At 37.6% G+C, this 22,982-nt stretch overlaps 1 protein-coding gene across 8 annotated transcripts in view; it reads right to left on the bottom strand.

The window, feature by feature from the left end:
- Positions 1 to 22,982, bottom strand: part of LPXN (leupaxin) — a 51,023-nt gene that overhangs the window by 19,638 nt on the left and 8,403 nt on the right. For 6 of the 8 annotated variants that reach the window (XM_054437718.2, XM_063670897.1, XM_054437719.2 and 3 more), the window contains exons 3-6: positions 7,297 to 7,396; positions 3,576 to 3,743; positions 2,484 to 2,657; positions 2,298 to 2,379 (exon numbers count right to left, since the gene is read on the bottom strand). In XM_054437718.2, the coding sequence (XP_054293693.1) occupies positions 2,298 to 2,379; positions 2,484 to 2,657; positions 3,576 to 3,743; positions 7,297 to 7,396 (524 nt within the window). Of the gene's footprint in view, positions 1 to 2,297; positions 2,380 to 2,483; positions 2,658 to 3,575; positions 3,744 to 7,296; positions 7,397 to 16,590; positions 16,638 to 22,982 lie in introns of all 8 variants that reach the window. The other 2 variants (XM_054437716.2, XM_063670895.1) reach the window with 1 other exon arrangement.

The following is a 22,982-nucleotide window of genomic DNA, read 5'->3' as shown; positions in this document are numbered from 1 at the left end:
CTAGACAAGTTAGACCTTCCTGCCTTCTATTCTCATCTCCATCCTCCCTCGTGTTTCAACCTTAGAGCAGGCAGGTGTCAAGGCTGGCAATAAGGGTGAGGGTGGTAGATAACGAAGCGGGGTCAGGAGAGAGGAAAGGCCATACCTCTGTCCTCACCTCCTGCAGCTTGAAGGTCTTAAAAAAGAGAGGGAGCGGCTGTCACTTTTAAAGTGCTGGAAGCCTTAACTATTACACAGACTGAATTACCTAAGGGCTTAGTTTTTGTGTTTTGTTTCTTAAATTGATTTTATATTTAGAACTGTTTTTTAGGAGTAATCAGAAAAGACAGAGGACTGCACAAGCTTTTATTTATAAGAGAGGAGAAATCCTTCCCCACTGAGTTCATTCTAAAAGGACAGGAGAAAAACAAAGTAAAGCAGCTTTCTGATTCCATATTTGTTCAAAACAAACATAAAAAGAAGAAATTAAAAAAAAAAACAAGACAATTCAGAAAACACATGAAACAAACATACAAAGGGGGAAGAATGGGTCATGTAGAAAGGATCAAGGATAAAAAAAATTTAATAAAAACTTGCCAATCATGGAAGCTAGAAGACAGTGAAGCAATGTCTTCAGAATTATGAAGGAAACTAGTTTCCACTTAGAATTCTATGCCCAGGCAACTTAAGGGCAATGACAGAATAAAAATATTTTCAGATATTCAAGTTCTCAAAAATTCTTTCTCAGAAAGCTACTAGGGGATGTTCCTCACCAAAATAAAGGTGGTAACATGTATAAAACATAGACATGCGACCTAGGAAACAGAGCATCCAAAGAGGAAAGTAATAAAAGGAATTTCCAAGAGTAATTACTAGATATAATTCTAAGTTAATGAACCAAAATGACTGCTACTCAGCAGGAAGAAATCATTTCATGTTGAATCAGGAGGAGGAAAGTCTCCTGGAGGGATATCTCCAGAAAAAAAAAAAGAAAAGAAAGAAACTGACTTATTGCCAGATGTAGTTGGCCATTTTGAAAAGAATTTCACAGTTCTGTTGCATAACTTAGTGATAAGTACAATAAAAACTAAGCCAATTTCAAAAAGGATTCAAATGTTAACTTTAGAAAAAAATGAATTTATACCAAAAGGACACTGTGATAATAATATTAACATTACTATACCTCCATGTGCTTGGCACTATTCTAAATACCATGCTTGTATTGTCTCTAAATCCTCATAACAACCCTATAAGGTAGGCAATTCATTAGGACTATTTTACTGATGAGGAAAGTGAGGTACAGAGATGTTAAATTACTTGAACAAATACCACAACCCAGATTTGAACCTGGAAGTCTGACTCTAAAATCCAGACTCTAGTGTAGTCAGTTTGCTACATGGCTTACTTGTGAGCAGTATTCTATGATTGTCGACATATGCACACTTAATACTGATCTAACCTGTAATTATGACATAATTATATATTGAAAAAACAGGGGAGGGGAAATATGTTAGGAGTGAGTGGGGTAATAATAACATTTCTAAATCTCATCTTCCCTCTTAGACAGTCAATACATAATGGTTAAAACTGGAAAAATAAAACAATCTATAACAATATAAGTTATTATTTAAAACACATAAGCAGGCCAGGGGCAGTAGTTCATGCCTGTAATCCCAGCACTTTGGGAGGCCAAGGCGGGCGGATCACGAGGTCAGGAGTTCAAGACCAGCCTGGCCAATATGGTGAAACGTTGTCCCTACTAAAAATACAAAAATTAGCCAGGCGTGGTGGCAAGAGCCTGTAGTCCCAGCTACTTGGGAGGCTGAGGCAGAAGAATCGCTTGAACCTGGGAGGTGGAGGTTGCAGTGGGCCGAGATTGCACCAGAGATCGCACCACTGCACTCCAGCCTGGGCAACACAGTGAGACTCCATCTCAAAAAAACAAACAACAACAACAACAACAAAACATAAATAAATATCAGAACAAACAGCTAAAATAATTTGGAGAGGAGAACTGGATTTGGAGATGAGAAAGGGACTTTTTCAATATTCAACAAGAAAAGGCTTTTTCAATATTACCCTTGAAGTAATATTTGAGTTTTTAAACTATGCATTTGTATTTCTGTGATTTAAAAAATCAATTTAAAGGGAAATTATAAATGTTGGAGAAAGGTAAGGAGGGATGGTATCTAGTACTGAAATGGGCACTTTGATAGTAGTGATAGGAATCAGGACTCCCGTGACTACCAGGAAAGGTGTTGCTGGTTTTATAACTACCCAATGGGGTGTGGGATACAGCCTCTCAAGTTGGGTCATACCTTCTGCACCAAACACCTCTCCACAGTGAGAGCAGAAGAAGTGCTCTGGGTGCCAGGTCTGGTTCATTGCTGTCAGCACTTTCTGGAAAGGGAACACACAGATATTACAATGACGCAGAGTTGTAAAGCATGACTCTGGTTCTAAGTGAGTGATTGAAAGCTGGAGAGGAGTGGGGATTTACTTACATCCAGGATGGGAGCAGCGCAGTAAGCACAGCGTGGAGAAAAAAGTTGGTGGTAGTCGTTGGGGCAGTAGGCCAAGCCACTCCGCTCAAAGAAGGGACTGGAGCCAATCTCTTCTTTGCAATGAGTACAGACAAAATGCTCAGGATGCCATGATTGCCCTAGAGCATGGATCACCTGTGGTGTGAAATAAAGCCTGACACAGGAGGCCAGTTGAGTGCTCTACAGCCTATAGGTTGCACAACTCTAGGGAGCACTCTTCACATTGCATCCCTTGTAGACAACACCCCCTGGAATTATACAACACTGAGGCCTAGACCTAGGTTCCACCTAAGGCCATCTGTTGTCTGTGCTTTATGGATTGATAATAAAAGGATGCCCACTTCCGGGACTGATCACTGTGATGAAAGCCTGTAAATGTTCGCAACCACTCCGCTGCCACAGGGAGTGGCAGAAACAACATATAGCACATTGATGACAGAGAAGTTGTAACTGTAGCCTTAGTGTGGAAGGGACCCCTGGAAGAGGAAAAGGCCAAATGACAGTTTTTATTCCTCTAGTTTGAACACTTTATTCCATGCCCCATACAGTCAGGTCTCAAAGCCTTTTATCATAGCTTTGGTGAAGGACGATGCAGAACAGGAGTTTGCAGCTGTGACTTGGAGCTGAGTTCAGCTGAAAATTGTAATCAATCAATTTAGACTGGGAATGTTTGAACAAAGGGAGCAGTGAGGAAGGTCATCTCAGTAAAGGCAGTACAGAAAAATGGTTAAGAACTCAAACTCGGGAGAGAGTCTCCTGGTTTCAGATCTTACCTCTACCTCTTATTAGGCCTTGTATATGTCCATTAATGTCTCTGGGTCCTCAGTTTCCTCATCTTTACAAAGGGAGCAATCATTCTTCTTGAAGGGCTGATGTGACCATTAAATGAGGAAATACTTGTAAAGCACTTAGCTCAGTGCCCAGAGCACTGTAAGTGATTAGTAATTATTAATGCTAACTAAAATATCTTAAAATATAAGGGGAAAGAGCAAACCTTGATGAGACAGAGAGAGACAAAGAAGGCTGTAGGACCAAAATTTCAGCCTATCTCACCTTCCCAGCAATCGGTTTCTGGCAGGATGCACAATGGCCCTTGGGCACTGTGGCAATGCCAAGGTCCTGCAATTCCTGCTCCAGACCCCCAAGCATTGAGTCCAGGGAGGCCTTGTGATCCTGCTTGTCTGGTAAGTGCTTCCTGCCAGCATCTGCTCTCACTGCAACCTGGCCCAAGGGAAGAACCAAGAACAGAATCAGCCTCATGTATTTTTATTCTCACTGGCATCTTCTAATGACTCTATAAATTCACCTCTACTGACTGATCTCTTAGCCTTTCCCCAACCTTCCTGAAAGACATTGGAAGAATCTAAAATTTCAACACCAATAAAAATCTTTTCATCTCCCTTTCATCCTAAACTCCTCAGGCCAAATGAAATCTGACTAATTTTATATTTGTAAATCTTTTCTTAATGTAGGAAATTTAGTACATGAAGATGATACCCTTTGAAGATCTTAGGATGACCCTTGTTCAAAAATTAGTCACATCTCTCTTTTACTCATTTATTTGGCAATATTTGTTGAATACCTGGTTTGTGCCAATCACTGCTCTAAGCACTTGGATTAAAGCAAGGATAAGACAGACCAAGTGTCTGGCCTCATGGAATTGCATTCTGCAGAGAATAAATAACTAAACAAATAAATATATGTTGTAATGTCAGACAGAGATAAGTTATAGAGAGAGATAGAAGGGACACAGCAAGATGGTGAGAAGAATTCATTTAGATGGAGGTAATAATCAAAGAAGGCCCCTCTAAGGAAGTAATATTTGAGTAGATACTTGGGACTCAGAAATATTGACATTTATGGGAAAAGCATTCTGGGGGAGGGAAGGCCCTGAGGAATAAAACAACTTGGCACATTAGAAGAAAAGTCAAAGAGGTCAGTGGGGCTAGAGCAGAGGGAGTGAGATTGAACACGGCAGGAGAAGGTGATGGAGAGAGAGGCAAAGATCACATAGGAACCTCCCGGTAAACGTTTGGGTTTTATTCCAAGGTGATGGGAGCCATTGCAGGATTTCAAGCACAGGAGTGAAGGAATCTGGAGGATCCCTGTGGTAGCTGAGTGGAGAATTAAGTGTTGACAAGCAAGAGTGAATACAGGGAGATTATCAGATAATGACTTAGATCAGTGTTATAGGAGAAGGTGGTGAGAAGTGGTCAGATAAGACTTGATGGATTGGAATTATTTAAGCAAAAGCCCAAAATTATTATAAACCGTTCAAAGAAGGATCCTCAAATTAAAAAAAAAAAAAAAAGGCTAACTGACCCTTTATAATCTCATAACCTGATTCTGGCTCTCTCTACTCCTTTCCAGCTGGGCAACTGCTACCATCTATCTATTGAATACTTCACTCATCAGAAAACTACAATGGCTCTCCATTGCCGCCACATCAAGTCTTCACTCATCAGACAGACATTCAAAGCCTCCCATCCACTGTCCTCCCTTTTTATCTTTCCCAATTTCATCTTTTATTAATACTATGTTGTAAAAAGCCTCCGTTGTTCAGGACAGCTGGGCTCTTCATCTCCTGAATGTGATCTGTTACTGTCTCTTAACAGACCTCTACTTATGCTACTTTTACTGCCTATTATAACATCACATTGCCACCAATCAAAATGCTTATTTTCCTTCGAGACATTTTGATCATCTGACAGACATCCTTCCTCCTCTAATATATATTAGTTAATATTCAAGAGGTTAGTGTTCAGAAGGTTAGTGTCTGAAAGGTCTGAAAGGGTGACTGACATTAATTATGAAAAATAAGTAAAAATACAATATAACTACATCTACACCTACATCTCTATCTCTTCACTGGTATCTTCCAGAATACTTCTGAACAGATATAGAAAAGACAGGAAATTCTGCCTATCTCCAGTGGGGCAGAACTGGATGGCTAGCATGCAGAGCTGAGAAGGAAACAGTTCAGTGCAAGCTTTTTGCACTTTTGATTTGTGTACAATGTGAAGGTCCAGCTTATTCAAAAGATAAATGGGGCCGGGCACAGTGGTTCATGCCTGTAATCCTAGTACTTTGAGAGGCTGAGGCAGACAGGTCACCTGAGCTTAGAAGTTTGAGAACAGCCTGGGCAACATAGCAAAACCTCATCTCCACTAAAAATACAAAAATTAGCTGGGCATGGTGGTGCACGCCTGTAATCACAGCTACTCAGGAGGCTGAGGCACTAGAATCGCTTGAACCCAGGAGGTGGAGGTTGCAGTGAGCTGAGATCACGCCACTGCACTCCAGGCTGGGTAACCGAGTAAGAATCTGTCTCAAAAAAAAAAAAAAGATGGTGTTGTAAATTAAAAATTTAAATAAACCAATACACATGCTAAATCAATTAGAAACGCAACACAATTAAATCTAATGTACATTTTTTTCTAGTATTTTCAGATATACAGCATAATGAGCCAATCTACCCAGCTTTATTGTAGACGCTGGCCCGTCAAAGGATGTTAGTCATTAAGGAAAACTTGTTTGTGATGTTTATTTATTCATCTCTCTAATAAATATGTGTTGCTCACGATGTATCAGGCCCTGTGCTGAGCATTTGGAGTCCCAAGGTGAGCTCTAAAGATAAGGTCCCTGCCCTCTCCAATTATATACATTTTTATATACTGCTTTGAAATTATTTCATAGTCACCTCATGAGTATATATCAAATCCTCCAACCAGATTTAAAATGGTTGGATTCTCTGCCTTAAGGATTCTGGATTATATTTCCTTTAATAAATCTTCAAGCCCATTTATCTGAGATTTCCATTCCATGCCAGACTATGTGAGCTCACCACTTTAGAGGTGTTCTAGAGGCTAGAACAAAGAGGTAGATTTTATCTCAATATGGGCTTGGGACTTCTCATCCTTCCTACTGTCAGAGCCATACTTTGATCTCCCTTGCTGTGTCTCAGCTTGCTCACTGGTCTCCTCTGTCCTGCTTAGTCAGGTCTCTTTAACAGTCCTTTTGGCCGGGTACAGTGGCTCACGACTGTAATCCCAGCACTTTGGGAGGCCGAGGCAGGTGGATCACGAAGTCAGGAGTTCGAGACCAGCCTGGCCAAGATGGTGAAACCCCGTCTCTACTAAAAATACAACAAAAATGAGCCGTGCGCAGTGGTGGGCACCTGTAATCCCAGCTACTCGGAAGGCTGAGGCAGGAGGATCGCTTGAACCCGGGAGGCGGAGGTTGCAGTAAGCCAAGATAGCGCCACTACACTCTAGCCTGGGCAACAGAGCATGACTCCGTCTCAAAACAAACAAACAAACAAATGAAAAATCCTTCCATATCATCAAGCCCTCAGGACTCACTGCAACTAAAACCACCTTTCTTCCCATCTCTTTATGTCCAAACTCTGCCAGTTCTTCAGAGTCCATCCCAAGTTTCAACTCTGATTAAATCTCCAAAATCTCTCTATATACATAATGTTTGCTCCACATATGTTTGCAAACCACCTGGCTTTTATTCTATAAATGTTAAGAAACTTATGCCTCATTTCGCCAAGCACACTCCAGCTCCTTGAGATCAAAGTCTGTATTATATATTAATTTTTGTGTCCAAATAACACATAGTACAAAGATGGGTTAATTCATGGAATTAAATTTAGTCTGGAAAAAGCAATAACAACTTAGGAAAATTCCTAAGTGGGAGAATGGAGAGCTGAGTTCCACAAAGATAAATTGGTGACCGCATGGGCCCTGTTTATCATCTGGACTGCACTCACCTTGGCCTGCATCTCAGTCAGGTGAGCCATGAGCTCATCCAACTGAGCAGCTGCTGACGTTTTAGAAGGTGGTGGTGATTTCTTCGGCTCTTGGGCTTCGCTATAGAGGGAAAACAAAAAAGTCATATGAACAAATCGAAACTCAAATAATGTTAAGCCACACATAAAGTACTGGAAATGCAACTGTAATAATGAATCCCTTGGATATGAAGCTAAAATTAGAGATGGGGGTATTTTAAAAATATATTAATATGTACTAGACCAAAAATCTAAACAAGTCCTCTCTGCCTTTTTTCTCTATTTCTCCCTGGTCATCTAAGTCACAAAAAGTATTATATCTCCTGTCAGTTTTTGTCAAAAAATAAAAATAAACTAGAATATAGAGCAGGCATCAACAAACTAAGGTCCTTGGATCAAATCTGGCCATATCCATTCATTTATCTACTGTCTATAGCTGCTTTTCTGCACAGTTGGGTAGTTGCTACAAAGACTTTATAGTCCACAAAAGCCTAACAAACTTACTATCTGCCTCTTTACAGAAGAAGTTTGCAAATCTCTGGTGCAGAAAGTTTAGATAATATATATGATGATGATTTCATAGTCATATAATTGTAAGTAAATTATAAATAAATAAAACTTTGGACCCAATAAACAGAATACAGATTCTATTCAAGTAGCTGCATAAGCGTTAGTAAAATTAACTATGTATGAGGATACAAAGTAAAGCTCAATAAATTTTTTAAAGTACATCATATAGACCATATTCTTAGATTGGAGTGAATGGAAGTACAAATTAATCATAAAAACTATCCACTTAAGAAAAAACAAAGCACTTCTAAATAATTCTTGGGATAAAAAAATTAAACTGAATTTTCAAACCAGTTAGAAATAGCAATGAAAACACACACACACACTCACACACACGCACACACACACACACACATGCCTTTGGGAGTTGAAAGCTAAATGTTATTGAGAAGAAAATATATAAACAGACTTAAGTGTGATATTAAAAAATGAGAAGGATCAGAAATAAACAAAACTTCCAAGTCAAGAGTCTCAGAAAAATCTAAAATAATTGAACAGAAGGAATAAATGCATAAATTAGTGAAACAGAAAACAAGAAATAAAACAAAAACTCACAGTTTTTGGGGGATCATTGTATAAAATTCCCAAATACATAGAAAAATATGGAACATTACCTAATTCATTCTATAAATAGCACAGAAACTTTTTAAAATCAAAGAAAAAACGATGTGCATGTGTGAAGAGAGAAGGTTAAATAAAATTAGCTGAAATGTTTTTTTTTAAAAAACATAAAAAATTTTAACAAGTCATGGCTAGGTGGCGTTTATACTGGTCATCCAAAAATAGTTTGAAATTCAAAATTAGGAAAAAGATTAATATAATTCGTTAACAAATAGGAGAAAAGCTTTATAAACACAATGATATGTGCTGAAAAAGCAGTGGAAGACATTTAACCACCATTCCTGTTGTTGAATATCAAGAAAAATAAGAAAAAGTCTATAAACTGATAAAATTGTTTCCATAAGAAATCTATAGCAAGCCTCATAATTATTAAGCAGATTTCTAATTAAGAGATAAGCTGGACATAGATCCTATTATTATTGGCAATCTTCAACATTATTCTAGAATACATTATCAAACGCATTTAAAAGTACAATAAGAGAATTATATATTTGAAAAAAAGGCAGCACATCCTCATTCTTTCTTTTAAAATAGATGGTATAATAATTTCCCAGGAAAATGTGAGATAAATGACTGAACAACCATTGGAATGAACAAAAAAGATCAGGGTGGTGATTAGATACAAGAATGAAATGAAACAGTCTCTTTCCTATTAATCATCAATAAGCAGTTTGAAAATCCAATGCGAAAAAAAGAACCTGTTCACAATTCTAACAAAAGTTGTAAAATATCAAATAATATGTTTAACAAGAAATGTGTAAGAATTCTATGAAGAAAAACCGTTGGCAGACATAAAGGAAGATCCACATATCCAATTAAACAATGAGCAAAGGACCTGAATAGATATTTTTCCAAAGAAGAAATAAAAATGGCCAAAAGGTATATGAAAAGGTATTCAACACCATTAATCATCAGGGAAATGCAATCAAACTATTACGAGATATCACTCACAAACAGATGGCTATTCTCAAAAAGTCAAAAGATGGCAAATGTTGGCCAGGGTATGGAGAAAAAAGAACCCTTTACACACTGTTGGTGGGAATGTAGATTGTTACAGCCATTACAGAAAATAATATGGAGGTTTCTAAAGAAATTAAAAATAGAAATACCACATGACACAGGAATCCTTCTTCTGGGCAGACACAAAATAAATGAAATTACCACTTCGTAAAGATATCTGCACTCGTATGTTCATTGCCACAATATTCACAATTCACAATAGCCAAGAGGTGGAAACAACTTAAGTGTTCATCAATGGATGGACACCAATGGAATAAAGAAATTGTGAAATATGCACACATACACAACAGAATATTAGTCAGCCTTAAAAAAAGGAGATTCTGCTATTTGTCACAGCATTGATGAACTGGAAGGACATTATACCAAGTTAAATAAGAAAGAAAAATATTGCATGATCTCACTTAGAGGCAGAATATTTTTTGTTACTTAAAAAGGTCAAATATGTAGATACATTGGTGATGAGGGGCAGGAAAGGGGGTGAAAATGGGGACATGTAGGTTAGAGAATATGAAGTAGCAGATATGAAAGATGAACAAGCCTAGAGATCTAATGTACAACATAAGAACTATCGGTAATGAAATTGTATCATATTTAGGATTCCTGCTGAATGAGTAAATTTTGGCTGTTCTTGCCACAAAAACAAACAAACAAAAATGTGTAACTGTGTGAGATAATAAATATGTTAATTTGCCTCACTATAGTAACCATTTTACTAACTATTCATATCCCATAACATAATATTGTACACCTTAAATATGCACAAAATTTATTTTTAGAAAAGAAGGCCTACATAAATGAAGATAAATATTACATCAGTTTCCCCTAATTAAATTGTAAATTCAATGTAATTCAAATAAACATTCTGATATAATTATTCAAGCTAATTAATAAGGTGATGTTAACATTTATGGGATAGAACACTCAAGACAATTTTGAAAAAAAATAATAGGAGGGGTGTGTGGTGTCTCACATCTGTGGTCCCAGCACTTTGGGAGGTCCAGGTAAGAGAATCACTTGGGACCTGGAGTTTGAGAACAACCTGGGAAACATGAGAGATACCTGGTCTCTATAAAAATTAAAAGTTTTAAAGAAAAAAAAACAGGAGGGAAGATTTGTCTTGATAGATGTGGTGTCTTGTAGAGTAACAATAATTAAATTTGTATGATGTTGGTAAAAAAAAAAAGATAGGGCTGGGTGCGATCATTCATACCTGTGATCCCTTTGGGAAGCTGAGGCAGGAGGGCTGCTTGAGCCCAGGAGTTTAAGACCAGCCTGGGCAACATAGGGAGACCCTGTCTCTACAAAAATTTAAAAATCAGCCAGATGTGGTGGCACACACCTGTCGTCTCAGCTACTCAGGAGGCTGGGGCAGGAGGATCACTTTGGCCCAGGAGGCCAAGGCTGCAGTGAGTTGTGATCACACTACCACATGCCAGCCTGGACAACAGAAGCAGAATGAGACCCTGTCAAAAAAAAAAAAAAAAAAAAAAAAGGAGAAGAAAGGAAAGGAAGAAGAAAAAGAAAAAACAAATAGGTCAAAGGAGTAGATTAGAAAACCCAGAAACAGGCTCCTGCACCTAAAAGAACTTCCTATTTGATCAACGTGGCATTTCAAATCATCCAAAACAGACTATTTGACTCAAAGAATAACAACCTATTTGGGACAAAATAAATATGGATCCCCAACACACCACATACATGAATAAACTTGAAACAAATTAAAGATAGATATAAATATTTTTAAGTGTAAAGATAATAGAAAAATGAAGAATATACTTTACAATTTGGGGTAATGAAGGTTTTCCTAAGATGGACATAAAATTCTGAAGTGATGTCAAAAATGAAAAAAATATTGATACAGCTGAGTTCACAAAACTTAAATATAAATAAATATTTAAAATATAATATTCAAGATTTTAAAGAAATCTATAAATAATTTAGAAAAATATAAACCTGAGCTAAGGATTCTTTTAAAAAGCAGGTTTCAGAAAAGAAAACTCAAATGTTTATTACTATATAAAAATACCCTCAACCTCATTAATCTTTAAATTTGCAATTTAAAGCAATGAGATACCAATATTTACCTATTAGTTGAAATTTTAAAAGAGGGATAATATGCAGTGTTGGCAAAATATGAATTTTATATATATATATACACATACACATTTATATATACCATAGGTGGTTATGTAAATTTATAAACACTTTTGCAAGGCAGTATCTATCAACATTTCAGACACATATACCACTTGATTCAGCAATTTTGCTACTAAGAATCTATCCTACAGAAAAATTGGACATACATATATAAATATATGTGCAAGGACGTTTATTAGGGTACAGTTTCTATGAGCAAATTGGAAATAAACCAATGGAGCTAAAGTAAAATAAATTATGGTTCATCCATGCTATAGAATAACATGCAACTGCTAAGCAGACATAGATTTATGTGAACTAAAAAAGACTTCCAACATACATTGTTAATGTAAAAAAGAAAAGCCCAGAACAATACGAAAATTATACTTCCAGCCTGATGCAGTCACTCATGCCTGTAATCCTAGCACTTCAGGAGGCTGAGGTAGGAGGACTGCTTGAGCCCAGGAGTTCAAGACCAGCCTGGGAAACATAGGGAGACTCCATCTCTATGAAAATTTTAAAAATTAGCTGGGTGTGATGGCACCTGCCTGTGGTCCCAGCTACTTGGGAGGCTGAGATGAGAAAATAACTTGAGCCCAGGAGGTCAAGGCTGCAGGGAGCCGAGATAACACCACTGTACTCCATCCTGGGCAATAGAGAGAGACCATATCTCAAATTAAAAAAAGAAAAAAAAATACTTCCATTTATATAAATTTGTAAGCCCATGTACATAAGTGTGAATATGCACACACATAAGTCTGTAAGGAGAAGAACCTGACAGCAGTTACCCATAGAGCTGGTAATGAGTTGGTGAAAGGAAAGACTCTAAGCGGAGTGGTCTCAATTTTCACCCTATGTATACATTTCCAAATTCTTTGACTTTTTATGCACATGAGTTTATGAAATAGTTTTGTATCTTAAGTTATATTTTTAAAACAAAACAAAACACAGGTCTTCTATACTAGGAAAATAGCTAACACACATGGCCAACAGATGAAGTGGTGGAGGTGTCAGATGAGACATCAGTAGTGCAATTCACCTGTATATCTCAGTTATTGTACACACACACACACACACACACACAATGCTTCTACAAACAACCTTCAGTAAAGTACATAAATACGGTCACAGTGTAGAGCTTTCTATTTAAAATTGTTTTAAAATATAAAATTAATACATGTTAAGTGTAGAAAATTTGAAAACTGCAGAGAAATATAAAGAAAAAATTTTAAACACATATAATCCCCTTTTCAGGAGGCAATTACTCTGGACATTTTGGCTAATACCATTACACTTAACTATGATTGTGTGTAATTTTAGAAAACTAAAATTATACATTTTTCCTACTCTTATGCATTTTTCTATCTTCTGCAACCATAATAGATAGCATTTATTGACTGTCTGTCTGCAATATGCCTGACACTCTATACAGAGCTTCACACAGGTTCTCTTTAAATCTTTTATAATAACCTAGGTATTGTCACCGCCAAATGAAAAACTGGGGCTTAGAGAAGTTAAAAACTTTTCTGTACATAATACAGTTGGCAAGTAACAAAGAGCTTGGGCCTGCAAACTGCAAAGTTTGTGCTGTGTGTCATGAATTATCTGCCAAAATAATGTTTAAAGGCTATATATTTTCAAATATATAATGTATTATATAATTTATCAAACCAATAATTTATTGCTGGACACCTAGATTGTTTTCTAACTTTCATTATTATAATCAATACTGCCAAACAAATATTTGCACCCATGTTTGATCATTTACATAGAGTAAATTTTAAGAAGTGAAATCACTGGGCCAAGAGGTATAAAAAGGTAACTGACTGTGGAATCATGTTTGTAATCAACATTAATCAACAGAGCTTAGCTAATAACCCACCAAACCAAAACCCTCTGTCTCACAACTACTCAAGCCTTTTCTCTCTCTCATCTGCAAAGATGCAAAGTCATAAATACAAGTAAATGTTCTGTCTTTCACTTAATATTTTCAAAAATGAAAACATACATTTACTACTTATCTTTATGTAGTTATCAGCCAGAAAAAAAGCAGAAGAAAAGTGGATACTTTTCTCTCTTAAGAAGAAAAGACTATCTTTTGGATACGACATGTCTCATGTCCACTTATTTTTGATCACTTAACAACAAGGAAAATATAAGAGGAAAATGGATATCTCTTAAGATAAAAGATTTATCTTTTAGGTACTACATGGCCCTCTACTAGATGCAAGATTTTTTGTTTTAATCTGAGAGCAAAAACGGTCAAGTATGCAAGTAATTGATTCAATCCATCGTCGACGTTTCCAAGAAGGTACACTGGAGCTTTTTCTCACAGCTCGATCAGTCATAATCCTTTCGTAGCTGCTGCCACAGGCAAATGCCTTGGGAATACAAAAGGCAGCAGGACTGTGAACACATTCTGCTGCCCTATGCCCAAATGCAGAATAAATGCAGTTTCTTAGCAGGGCTTGTATATTCCTAAAAAACCTTCCAATCTCACAGTTGGGGCAAAAATTTGTGCTTATTCAAAGAATTCCCACTGGTTTTTAACTACAGTCCTAGTGCAGTGTAGAAAGGGAAATAGATCATTGTTATAATACTACAACAGTTATTGAGTCAACAGTATCAAATTCTACATAAGAAATGAGAGACCTTGAAGAGTTAATGATTACAAATTAAAGTGCCCACTGCAGGAAATGTTCCTGAAAAGAGAAGAACCTTTGATTTGCTCCCTGACCTTTTGAAGATAGTAAAGATGCTTGGCTATGTCATCAGCAGCAACTTACTTCATTGCTCAGAGATTTCAGTAACATATATCACAAGAGATGCATCTAAAAGAATCCAGACTTAAGCAAGGGGCTTCATTGTGCTGGGTTTTTTTCCCCTACTTACTTCTCTGTTATATTTTTATGACTTGTTCCTCTCCATTATTACCAGAATTATTTCTGTTCATATAAAAGATACATTTCTAAATTATTGCTCATGTTGCTATTGATACATAACTATACTAGAAATGTTATTCCATTGTTATATTCAGAGCTAGTATTGAAAATACTTTGAAGGTATGTTAAAAGCAATATTTAGTTCATTTAAGCAAGCCAGAGTAAATAGTAGAAACAGAATGCAGGAATCTAGTTTGTGTGTCTAATATTCTATTTATATGCTAGCCTTGCCAGCTCAGAGTGATACCAGTCTCAGGGATGTGCATCTATCTATTACATATTTACTAGGTCACTTGGATTTTATGTCACTCTCCCACAGAGGCCTGCCTACACAGCAAGTATCATTCAGTAATGGGAAGTACATCAAAGGCCAGTCAGGAAAACACAAGCCACATGAGTACACAGAGTTTAGTCCAGAAACTTGATTACACAGGTGAGGGGAGAGCTAAGAAGCAAAACAGAAGACACTGAGTAACACAGAAGTCACTACTACCCCTAAGCCAAAGGGAAAAAGAAAAGAGGAAAAGTTACCAGAGCTAGGGCCCAAGTCAACAGGCAGAAGCTGAAACCACAGCAGACCTGTTGTGCTCCAGCTGAAGTCATAAAGAAGATAAAGCTGCTGACAGAGATCCTGTGGAAATAGTGCGACTTGGGGGGGAAATGCCCTGGATTTCACTGCTTTTTACCCTGCAGTCTTTCCACAGTGCCTCCCATTGGTTGAAGAGTGAGGACCAACTGATCCTGGAGCCTGGAAAACCCAAGGCATCAGCTCCCCTGGAATATAGAGCAAGAGAAGCAGGAAATCATGGGAAATAGGCCAGAGAGGCCCATACTATGAGGAAGAGGGTGTCAATAAGTTAGTATTGGTACACCATCAGTTAAACACAGTGCCAGATATACAGGCTGTTGGTTGGGCTAGTTTTCATGTTATATGTTCATGCATTCACTCGCATTTCTATTGGAGTCTTGGTTTCCTAGATTTAAGAAACCAAATATTTACTGAGGACCTATTGTGTGCCAGCCACTTTTTGTTATTGTTTTGCTTTGTTTTTATTTTTCATTAGGGCTTCAGGGACTGGGGAGGGACTAGGAGGAATTCTCACCTGGCAACATCCTTGGAACTAGAATAAACTGGCAATATGTATCAATAAATTGGCCTTACCTTCACCAAAGTAAAAAGCATCCTTAAGAGAGAAGTTTTAAGAAAACTTCTTGTAGCACATTTCTTGCCTTATTTTTGCCTTGCATGTGTGCACTATTGACTGCAATCTGGAAACCAAATAAGGTGTGGTCTAGCACTGTTTCCCAAGCATGAATCTTTACTATCTATATTTTATGCCCTTTAATTTATTTTCCAGAAAGTTGTCTGATGTTAAAAATTGCAAGCTATAACTAAGGACAGAATAATAAATTAATCTTTTTATTTTTTCAGACTGCCAATTCTGCTTTAGCCAGGAGAAATGATTTAGTAAGTGTATCTGTTTTAATATGGAACTTCTCATAAAAGGAAATCCTTCTACCCATTATACAAATTTTGAGCAAATATGGAAAGAAAAAGTAAACACTCATCAGTTGGCCATGGAGACCCATTGTCTTAGTTTAACCCTCATCCTAGCTCTGACATTGCTAGAATCTTGCTGAAGTTTCTTCAGGTGTGTTTTATCTTTCAGGAAACTGAAGCATAACATCTGGAACAGCGTGGACAAAACATCTGTGGTAACTCTGGGAGTATTTACACTTCTTTAGGTGGTAATGGACATAGCAGGGCCCACTAGCCTAGACAACCCCTCCAGAAGCCAGGCACCTTGAGGAGTTGTCAAGTCAGCTTCACAGAATTCTACCTATGCTCAAAGACTATGGAAAGAGGAGGATGATATACGAGTTCTAATAATAAACACTTGCAAAGCAAATTATCACCCAAACAAAGATTGATAACAATTATCTACTAACTTTAATTTTTAAAAGCATTTAATAGAAAAAAAAATACCTGTAGACATTGAGCTCCTGGATATTGGTAGTATACACGAGCTGCGCCTAAGATATGTAAGTGACAAGAGAAGAGCAAAGAATAAATTTTTGTTATCAGAATGTTGAAGCTTAATGATACCCACAGTTAATAGATGTTTGTAGCTTTTAAAGGGGATTGACAAGTGGCATATCTATGAGCTTTTCTTTCACAAGCCAGAGGAATTACCAGCCATCCCACAAAGAAAAGCCAAATTCTAAACAGAGCAGTTGGCATGTGAACAAACACTAGCAGCCCCTCCTTGCCTAAAAACCACTGAAATAGAGAAGTTGATCCTCCTTAGATAAGAACCATAAAACAAATAAAATGGGTCAGAGCTAAGCCCCTTTAACTAAACAGGATGGTGCCTAGGGGGAGACTATAATGTTATTAAACTTGACATATGAAAAGAAATAACATGTGAATCTAAAAGATGGTTGACTGGCAATTCATTTATTTATTGAACAAATATGTATTGAGGGCCTGTCATGTGCCAGGGCTGAGGATGTAGCAGTCAAAAAGCAAAACAATCAAATACAGACTGTAAGCCCTGGAGCTTACATTCTGGTGGTGTGAAACAAATAATAAAGAAATTGGTATGTAAAAGTAATATTCTGCATAGAGGATGGGAAGTGGGGAGAGACAGCAATTATAAATATACTGATCAGGGAAGGACACACTGAGAAGAGAACGCTTGAGCAAGGACTTATATAGGAGGTGGGGAAAGAAAGCAAATATCTGGGGTCACATGATTCAGGTGGAAAGGCCAGCAGGAAAAGCACCTGGAGCATCTGTGGAACCACGAGAAGAAGAGTGTGGCCTGAGCAGAGTGAACCAAGGACACAGGGACAGCAAGTAAAGGGGCCAGATCGTGCAGATGGGGTGGCCACATCACCAAATGTTCAGAATGGGATATTTTTTAGAAAGAAAATGGGTTCCAAAAATAAGTCATATTGTATCATTTTTAAAATATATGTTTATTGGCCAGGCACGGTGGCTCACACCCGTAATCCCAGTACTTTGGGCAGCCGAGGCAGACGGATCACGAGGTTTTATCATTTTTAAAATATGCGTTTATTGGACGGGTGTGGTGGCTTACGCCCGTAATCCCAGTACTTAGGGTGGCTGAGGCGGGCGGATCACGAGGTCAGGAGATCGAGATCATCCTGGCCAACATGGTGAAATCCCGTCTCTACTAAAACTACAAAAATTTAGCTGGGAGTGGTGGTGCGTGCCTGTAATCCCAGCTACTCAGGAGGCTGAGGCTTGGAGAATTGCTTGAACCAGGAAGGCAGAGGTTGCAGTGAGCTGAGATCACGCCACTGCACTCCAGCCTGGGTGACAGAGCGAGACTTGGTCTCAAAAAAAAAAAATGTGTTTATTGACCCGAATTTGGTCTTATTATATTGGTGGACCTATAAGATAATTCTATCCAAAATTTATTTTCAAAATAAAAACTTCCTGAAATATCTTAAAGTGATAGTGATACAAAGTTATGAACATTCAAGAAATTTTAAAAAAATATTGGCCAGGCACGGTGGCTAACGCCTATCATCCTAGCACTTTGGGAGGCTGAGGCAGGTGCATCATTTGAGGTCAGGAGAATTTGAGACCAGCCTGGTCTCATGTGACCAGACATGGTGAAACCCTGTCTCTGCTAAAAATACAAAAAAAATTTGCCAGGTATGGTGGTGGGCGCCTGTAGTCCCAGCTACTCGGGAGGCTGAGACAGGAGAATTGCTTGAACCCAGGATGTGGAGGTTTCAGCGAGCCAAGATCATGCCACTGCATTCCAGCCTGGGCAACAGAGTGACACTCTGTCTCAACAGCAAAAAAAAAAATTGATTATCTGAACATTTTTAATGGTACAGACAATTATTCTTGATATGTATTCACATACCTTAATTGGTTATTTAGATATTATTGTTTCTAGCATTGGGATGTGGACATTTTTCAGGAACATGTGTTTCTTTGTTTTTTATTTAAACAGTTATTATTTTCATAAAACTGCAATCTTTCTCAAAACTTCATTTTATGGTTAATATATTTGAAATTGTGGACAACTTTAATTGATGCTTCACTATAGACTGTAATGTTTTTAACTGAGAACACATTTCTTCTCTAGATACTGATGAACCTGTAAGTTCTGCTAAATGAAGAATCTTCTCATTTTTTATATTAAAATACGTAAATATTTCAGGCCAATATCATCATAGGTGCTGTCTTTCTACCTTCATTCAAAGCACATTTGCTCAATAATTTCTTACAAGATAAAACTTTCAAGTTGTCTATATCTGTGATTGTTTCAACATTTCACCAAATCTACATACTGCAAAATCATAGACTTTCACAATTTTTCTCCATTTTTGTAGAGAATAAAAATTTATCCAAATAAAATTAGAAGTCAAAATACATCAAAGTCAAGATTTTTCTGAAGCACAATTGTCAAAATAGATAATTAAACCATATCTGCTTTCATCTTTTGATTTGTTCAACTCCTTCTTGGCTTTCGTAGGGAGAAATTTGAGCTTCTTCCTTTGCAAGCCTTATTTTACATAATTGTAACTTGCTAAAAGCTTCAAAAGCTGAATTTTCATGCTACATTCATTCAGTAATTGATTAAAAATTTCCAACTGGTCTTGAACATAATGCAGTCTAAATTTGGGTTGCTTTACAAAGTGGTTTTTCAAAGGCTCAGGCATTCCCAAAATCCAACTGATGACATGCAACACAGACAGGAATATACATATAGTCATTCTGAAATGTTTCCTTGCATGGTAGTGTTCAATATCAGCTTCTGTCAGAAAAGTTTTGTAGATCAGTTACTTATATAATCTCTGTGTGTGTGTGTGTGTGTGTATATATATTTATATTTATACGTTTTGACAATTTTAGTTTCTGTTTTGATAGAATACTGCAGCTTGTTTGAATGCAGTCACAAATTTTGAGCACATTACAACCAATTCCAAATACATTTCTGCTAAATAGCTTGTTAACTTGGTAAGAACATTTTTAACACAATGCTGTGCTCTATTAACATTTGTATTCATATTCTTACAACAAAAACAGCAGTTTACCTTCAATGTTGAGCTTTTCAACTAAATTTACAGTGGCATTAACAACGTCAGATGTTTCACTTTTTGACTAGGAAATAAATTTTCACATATTTTATTTTGATTCTTTGAATTAGATAAAAAACAAAATTGAAACATTTCAGAATTAATACATTTTCGAATTGAGACCTTTAAGGACACTATTATAAAAAACATTATTTGAAGGTTTGCAAAGGGAAATCACTCATTAATTATTACCAGTTTACTTACAAGTACAAGAAAACTTGGAATTGAAAATGAGCAAAATTAATTTATGAGTTATTTGATATTAATGGGAAGGTGTGCTTCACAATGACATGTACATAGGCCTCCTGCAGCTGCTGTGTTGAAGTCATTTTAAGGCATATTCTTCTTAAATTATTAACTTTGGAAACAGATGCCAAAGCTGCTTCACCATATTTGTACCTTCTGGTTTTCAAAGGGATAGTGATCTCTCTACTTGCCTGCATGGTGCATGGTAAATATTGACAAATATTTTCTGCACGTTGCATATTCATTATCAGCTTTCTTGAGACAATTAAACACGTGGGTTTTGTTTTGAGCTAACTGCTAAAAGGGTTTATTGTAAAATTCAAAAGGCATTACCATATAATAAAATAAATACAGCTTCACATATACAAATAATAACAAAACTGCTTTAATAAAACAATTAGGTTACACTATACTCTATGCAAAATTACTTAGCCTCTATTTCCTAAACATAATTTGTATGACATTAAGCTACAATTTCTCCCATTTTCTACTGACTCTGAGGAGGTTCCATGCATCTCACAGGCCACCCACCACTCGACAACGGGAGGGCAGGAGTGGTGGTTCACCAAGTCGCCAGCACGGGGAAAAGCCTCAGAAATTTTTCTGCTACCACCTAAGATCAGAAGAGTTAGCTATCTCTGACTACTTGTGCTTGAGCTCTTAGCTTTAACAGTCAGCACCCCGCATATAATTCTTGAAAGGCTGCTGCTAGCTAGGTTTCATCTGAACAGAATCAAGAAAAAAGACAAGTTATCATTAGCCATCTTTTGCATTTAACCATAATTAAGTCAGAATTTGGCTGGGCACAGTGGCTCGTGCTTGTATTCCCAGCACTTTGGGAAGCTGAGGCAGGCAAATCACCTGGGGTCAGGAGTACAAGACCAGCCTAGTCAACATGGTGAAACCCTGTCTCTACTAAAAATACAAAAATTAGCTGGGCATGGTGGTGAACGCCTGTAGTCCCAGATACTCAGGAGGCTGAGGCAGGAGAATCACTTGAACCTGGGAGGCAGAGGTGGCAGTGAGCCAAGATTGTGCCACTGCACTCCAGCCTGGGTGACATAGAGAGACTCCATCTGAAAAAAAAAAGAGCACTGTTCACTGAATATGTGTTTCATACACTGCTAGATGAGACCATGGAAGAAGCTGGAAGGAGGTCCGTTAAGCCATAGTGGCTTACTTAACGCAAATACTGATAAGAAAACTTTAAATAAAATTGAAAATCTGGGGTAAAAAGTAAAGTTAATAGGATGTGAGAAAAACAAGCATAAACCCAGGACTCTTTCAGGTAAACCAGGATATATGGTCACCCCAGAAAGATCAACATAAGACTATGGCTTTTACTCCAAATGAGATGGGGAGTCATTTTGGGGTTTTGAGTAGAAGAATGACAGGGTCTGACTTTAGTTTTTAAAGGTGACCCTGGCTGCTTGAGAACAGACTGCAGTGGGGGAAAGGGCAGGAGACCACTTAGGAGCCTACAGCTATAATCTAACATTGAGAACAAAGACAATAGTTCCCTAGTAGAGAGATAAATTCGTATCCTTAAAACTGTGTATGTGTCTGGAGAAAAGAACAGTTAGGGGGTAAACTACCCCTGAGCTCAAATTTCAAGTCTTTGCTTCCGGCTATTTCATATAGGGAACAATGATGAATCAAAATATCATAGTACAAAATTACCAGCTATGAAGAGCATCTACTTAATTCATCTTACACTAATTCCATTCTCATCAAGCAACCTTTTAATTATAATGTACATCCATATAGACTTATCCATAGGAGAGGATGCATATATGAGTAAATATAGCTGTTTTATTTGATAGCTTTAACTGTAACCATAAATTAATAAATTTGATTTCTGAGTTTTGTTTTTTTGTTTTTGTGTTTTTTGTTTGTTTTTTGAGACAAGCTCTCATTCTGTCGCCCAGGCTGGGATGGAGTGGCGCAATCATAGCTCACTGCAGCCTCGACCACCTGGGCTTAAGCAATCCTCCTGCTTCAGCCACCTGAGTGGCGGGGACCATAGGCACGCGCCACCACATGCTGCTCATTTTTTAATTTTTCGTAGAGACAGGGGTCTCACCATATGGCCCAGGCTGGTCTCAAATTCCTGGCTTCAAGTGATCCCCCCACCTCAGCCTTCCAAAGTGCTGAAATTACAGGCCTGAGCCACTGCAACTGCCCTGGGTTTTTAAAATATATATACAAAATCACTTGTCAATTTGGTTAGTTTGAGTTGGTTCCCTAGAGCTTCATCATCTCTGTGTAAACTAATAATTGAATTTCCTAATCTATTCAGCAGAAAATAAGACCTGGGAAGTAGTGACCCTAAAAAGTCACCCTGAGAAGACTTGTCTATGCTGCCACCTGGCCTTCCTCAGGTGATCTCTGGCCTGAGTACCATTCCAGTCAAACTGCAACATGCATCTCTGATGCCCCCACAGTAACATCAGAATATCCCCAGTGAATCAGACAATACTCTGCCTGTGATCATGTGCTCATTAGAAAAAATTTAGTTTTCGGCTGGGTGCAATGGCTCATGCCTGTAATCCCAGCACTTTGGGAGGCCGAGGCAGGTGGATCACCTCAGGTCAGGAGTTTGAGACAGCCTGGCCAACATGACGAAACCCATCTCTACTAAAAATACAAAAATTAGCTGGGCGTGGTGGTGCGTGCCTGTAATCCTAGCTACTTGGGAGGCTGAAGCAGGAGAATTGCTTGAACCTGGGAGGTGAAGGTTGCAGTGAGCCGAGATTGTGCCACTGCACTCCAGCCTTGGAGACAGAATGCGACTCTGTCTCAAAAAATAAAAAAATAAAAAAATAAAAAAATAGAAAAATAAATTTAGTTCTCAAAAACTCATTCCTCTGTGATGATTTTCTCAATTTTCCTCCTCTTTCCAAAAACATCTTTAGATTAACACTAAGGCATTATTTTTTCTCTTTCTTGGATATATTATTCTCCTTTCATACCATTTTATGTGGGATACAGTTAATTTTCAGAAATGCA

Source organism: Pongo pygmaeus, chromosome 9 (genome assembly GCF_028885625.2).
Source record: "Pongo pygmaeus isolate AG05252 chromosome 9, NHGRI_mPonPyg2-v2.0_pri, whole genome shotgun sequence".
Taxonomy (NCBI): Eukaryota; Metazoa; Chordata; class Mammalia; order Primates; family Hominidae; genus Pongo; species Pongo pygmaeus.
Note: the sequence above shows the minus strand (reverse complement) of the source record. Positions and strands in the feature narration are given on the sequence as shown.